This window comes from Octopus bimaculoides, chromosome 5 (genome assembly GCF_001194135.2).
Source record: "Octopus bimaculoides isolate UCB-OBI-ISO-001 chromosome 5, ASM119413v2, whole genome shotgun sequence".
Taxonomy (NCBI): Eukaryota; Metazoa; Mollusca; class Cephalopoda; order Octopoda; family Octopodidae; genus Octopus; species Octopus bimaculoides.
In genome coordinates, this window is record NC_068985.1 from 78,520,865 (window position 1) to 78,525,588 (window position 4,724).

At 37.2% G+C, this 4,724-nt stretch overlaps 1 protein-coding gene across 2 annotated transcripts in view; it reads right to left on the bottom strand.

Annotated features, from left to right (window-relative positions):
* The window catches only part of LOC106869253 (opioid growth factor receptor-like protein 1), a 32,246-nt gene that overhangs the window by 4,837 nt on the left and 22,685 nt on the right, over window positions 1-4,724 (bottom strand). For both annotated transcript variants that reach the window (XM_052967808.1, XM_052967809.1), the window contains exon 6: window positions 4,197-4,339. In XM_052967808.1, coding sequence (XP_052823768.1) covers window positions 4,197-4,339 — 143 coding nt within the window. The remainder of the gene's footprint in view (window positions 1-4,196; window positions 4,340-4,724) is intronic.

Consider the following 4,724-nt stretch of genomic DNA (forward strand, 5'->3'; position numbering starts at 1 on the left):
AAAACAGACAATTAACAAACATAAATAGACCATAGAAATATAAAATGGGAAAATCTATATTAATTTATCAATTTAATTTATGGTTCAACCTTAGACAACAAAATAATCTGAGGTTTCTACAGAGAGAATGGTGCTAGGGATTGTAATTAAAAAGTCATCAAATACTGATTTAACCATCAGTTAAGGAGACAAGCAAAAGGATTTCATTGATGGCCAACATTAGTCATTGACTTAGACCCAGAGATGAAAATATTACTCATCAAAAATGACATGTTTGACAAATGACAGCATTTATTATTACCACTGCCAAGTTACTGATGAGAAGATCATAGGATTCTTTTGTACTACATTCCTGGCAATAATTTCACTCACTACAGAGTTTACAACAACTGAGATAGAGCAATGTGGGGTAAAACAGGGACTTCTGCTATTTGTCTTTGTTTCTTTTTTTATGCCGGAATACAAAGGATAGAATTGCAAGTGAGATCTGTAATATGGTTAAACAAAACACAAATGACAACATAACATATCAGGAGTAGAAATGATTGAGGGCCTTTTTTGTTGTTCTTCTTTGTTTTAAACTGAGTAGAGATAAGTTTAATAGATTACACTGTGAAACACAAATTTGTTCTTGGGTTGCAACTGTTATTTCCTATTTGCTTACCCTTAGAAAGTATGAAAAAATGACTAATATTTCCTTCAAATTTTGCTTTTGTTACATTTATTCAAACCCTAAAGAATCCCTTTCAACACATGGCTATGATACTCCCCCACTGCTTCTGCTCGTGATCAGAGATGCACGTATTGTCAGCCACTAAGGGACATACTCAAGTGGTTAAGGTCAAGTAACTAACAAGCAAATTTGTAGTATAGAGCAGAATATTTATTTTAATGATATTTCTGCTTTGGCAACTCAACACTAAATCTATCTGAAATGTAATGGAAAATCGGTCAGTTTTAAAAAACATTAATATCCAGGTCACAAAAGCAAAGTTTGAAGGGAATAGTAGTCATTTCCTTTGATTTCTAAGTAGAAGCAAATAGAAAATAACACTTACTGTCCACGAATAAACAAATTTAAACTTTATTACACTGTGTTATATTTCTTGATAGAACCTAAACTAATATATCACTGGTACTCATTCTACAGTTCTATATTTAAGAGATGTGGAATTATGTACGCTATTTACATTATCTACATTTGATGGATATTTGTCCTCATTTTGTTTGTTGTCAACACATTTCAACTGATTACCCTCCAGCCTTCATCAGGTGTCTTGGGGAAATTTCGAACCTGGGTTTTCATTCCTAAGGTATTTTTCGATGTTATTATTATTGTTATTAATATTATCATTATTATTATTATTGTTAGTGTTCAGGTCACTGCTCGGAATCAAACTCGGAATCTTGGGGTTAGTAGCTTGCGCTCTTAACCACTACGCCATATGCCCATGGGCAATTATGGAATGAATTTAAGGGCTTATAAATCTAATATTTTTCTATCCTTCCTTAATACCGGTTCCCATATGCTGCTCATATCTGCACTCGGTCTGCTTAGGTGGTTGCTGTATCCTAACATATGTGCTGCTTCATTTAGTTTTCATATTTTCCAGTGGTGTTCTCTGTCTATTATTTTAACTTCATCTCACAGAGGGAGGTGGTCTCTATTTTTCCATACATGATCAACTATACCCTATTTATCAATATCTCCTCATGTCACAGCTTTGCGATGTTCGTCGACCCTTATTTTGAGGGGGCGACATGTTCCGCCTTTGTGTAACCTTCCACAGCTGCATGGGATGGAGTACACAGTCTTTGGTCATATTCTCTTATATTGGTGGATTTACTCGAAGGAGATATTTGCAAAGTGTTGTATTATTCTTGAATACTGTTCTGATGTCATATGGGCCACATATCTTTTGTATCTTTTCGGAGAGGCCTTTCACATAGGGTAGACAGACTGTGGACAGTTTATTGGTTTCATCTTTTTTCTTCATAATTGGAGTGGATAGTATGTTTTTGGGGTAGTTGTTGCTTAATAGATTGTTATTGAGCTTGATCATTTCTTTGTGCTGTATATCACAATAGCTACTTATATTCTTTGTTCAATGTTTTAGGCACTGAGCAGTCCCTCTCTTTACACTGTATGGATGGTGGGAATTGAAGTTGAGGTATCATCCAGTGAAGGTCGGCTTGCGACGGATGTCCTGAATCCATACTTGGTGCGTGTTATTAATACGTCTAGGAATGCTAGCTGATTGTCTTTTTCCTTTTCCATTGTGAACTGTATGGATGGCTTTATTGAGTTCACATGATCTAACAGCACTTGGACATCTTCCTGGTGGGGCCAGAGTATAAAAGTGTCATCAACATATCGCAGACATAGGATTGGTTTTAGTGGTGTTGATCCTAAAGCCAAATTTTCAATGAGAACCCAGACACCTGATGAAGGCTGGAGGGTATATCAGCCAAAACATTGTGTTAACAACAGACAAGATGAGGACAAATATCCGTCAAATGTAAATAATGGTACTCATTCTATTCGTTACCAAGGAGATAAAAAGTAAAGCCAGTCACAATAAGATTTGAATTTGGGACCTAGAAAAATAAAATGAAATATTGATATCTTATGAAAACAAAGTACCCCTGGCACTCGGTCGGTTATGGTGATGAGTATTTCAGTTGATCTGATGAATGGAACAACCTGTTCGTGATATTAACATGTAAGTGGCTGAGCACTCCACAGACATGCATACCTTTAACATAGTTCTCAGGGAAATTCAGCATGGTACAGGATGTGACAATGCTGACCCTTTGAAATGCAGGTACTACTCATTTTTGAGTGAACTGAAGCAACATGAAATAAAGTATCTTGCTCAAGAACACAACACACCACCAGGAATCAAACTCATGACCTTACAATTGAGAGCTGAATACCTCTAACCGTAAGCTACCAGACATTTGTAAAAGGGTTTTTTTATAAGTTAATTAAATTTATCTCAGTACATGATTGTAATTTAATCAAGCAGAGAGTATTTAAGAGCAAATCAGCCACAATGGGATTACAATAAAGGTTCTAGAATACATGTTGCTCTTTTGCTCAATCTTAAATATAGCAAAAAAAAGAAATTAAAGGAAGAAAATTAATAACATAAATCAGAAACAGGCACAGCTCTGTGGTTAAGAAGCTCACTTTGCAATCACATGGTTTCAGGTTCAGTTCCACTGTGCAGCACCTTTGACAAGTGTCTTCTGTATTGACCAAATCCTTGCGAGTAAATCTCATAGATGGAAAACAGTGTGGTAGCTCATAATATGTGTATGCGTGTGAGTGCGTGTGGGGTGTTGTGTGTGTGTGCGTGCGCGCACGCGTGCATGTGCGTGTGTGTATTTGTCCCCATCCCACTGCTTGACAACCATTTGTTTAACCCTTTAGTGTTCAGATTACTCAGCTAAATGTTATGCTTAATTATTCATATCATTTTGTATCAATAATGCATAATCTTATAGCTTTGATGCTTCAGTAATGTGATTGCTAATTTTTAGAATGATATCATTGGAGGGTGGAGGCGCAATGGCCCAGTGGTTAGGGCAGCGGACTCGCGGTCATAGGATCACGGTTTCGATTCCCAGACCGGGCGTTGTGAGTGTTTATTGAGCGAAAACACCTAAAAGCTCCACGAGGCTCTGGCAGGGGATGGTGGCGAACCCTGCTGTGCTCTTCTGCCACAACTTTCTCTCACTCTTACTTCCTGTTTCTGTTGTGCCTGTAATTCAAAGGGTCAGTCTTGTCACACTGTGTCACGCTGAATATCCCCAAGAACTACGTTAAGGGTACACGTGTCTGTGGAGTGCTCAGCTACTCGCATGTTAATTTCACGAGCAGGCTGTTCCGTTGATCGGATCAACTGGAGCCCTCGACATCGTAAGCGACGGAGTGCCAACAACATCATTGTAGGGTAGAATATTTGAGCTGGATTTAGCCAGTTTAAATGCTAAAGAGTCAAGTCTCCGTCATTTAGTTGTGCAACAGGTTCAGCAAAAGAAACCACTAGAATAAGTAGCAGACTTAGAAATTAAGTAATAGAGCTGATTTGTTCAAGTAAATCTCTTCAAGACAGTGCTCCAGTATGGCTGGAGTCCAATGACTGAAACAAGCAAACATTAAAAGATAACAAATTTCCTGAATAACTTACTCTTTCAAATTTTTGATTCTGTCACTGTCAGAAAGTGATAAACTAAACTTGCAGTTATCATCCATAGACATGCCATAGAAATCCAGCATCAAACGAAAGCTCCTTATCACTCTACTTTTTAAGAGTTCATCTTTAGATATCTCCTGAAATATATCAGAAATACTAATACTGATTAATACAAGATTTAACAGGGAGAAGAGTTTCTGTGGCAGTATTTCTTAACATTCTGACTAACAGTAATGGTAATAATAATAATAATAATAATAATAATAATACCAAAAGCACCATCCAAAGGCAGATGTGGATTGTCTTTACCTTCCCAGAGCTCAGGGAGGTCGAGGCTTGATCCAACTTGAACTTACATACAAAACCACCACAATCGGACTGGACAAATACCTTGAAACAACCAAAGATTAGATACTGAAACTTGTTGAAAAACATGAAAGACGGAAAAAACTTCACTCTACTCTGAAAGAGTATCTCTTAGATACCCACCAGCTTGATCAGGTTGAAGGAAATGCACCAACT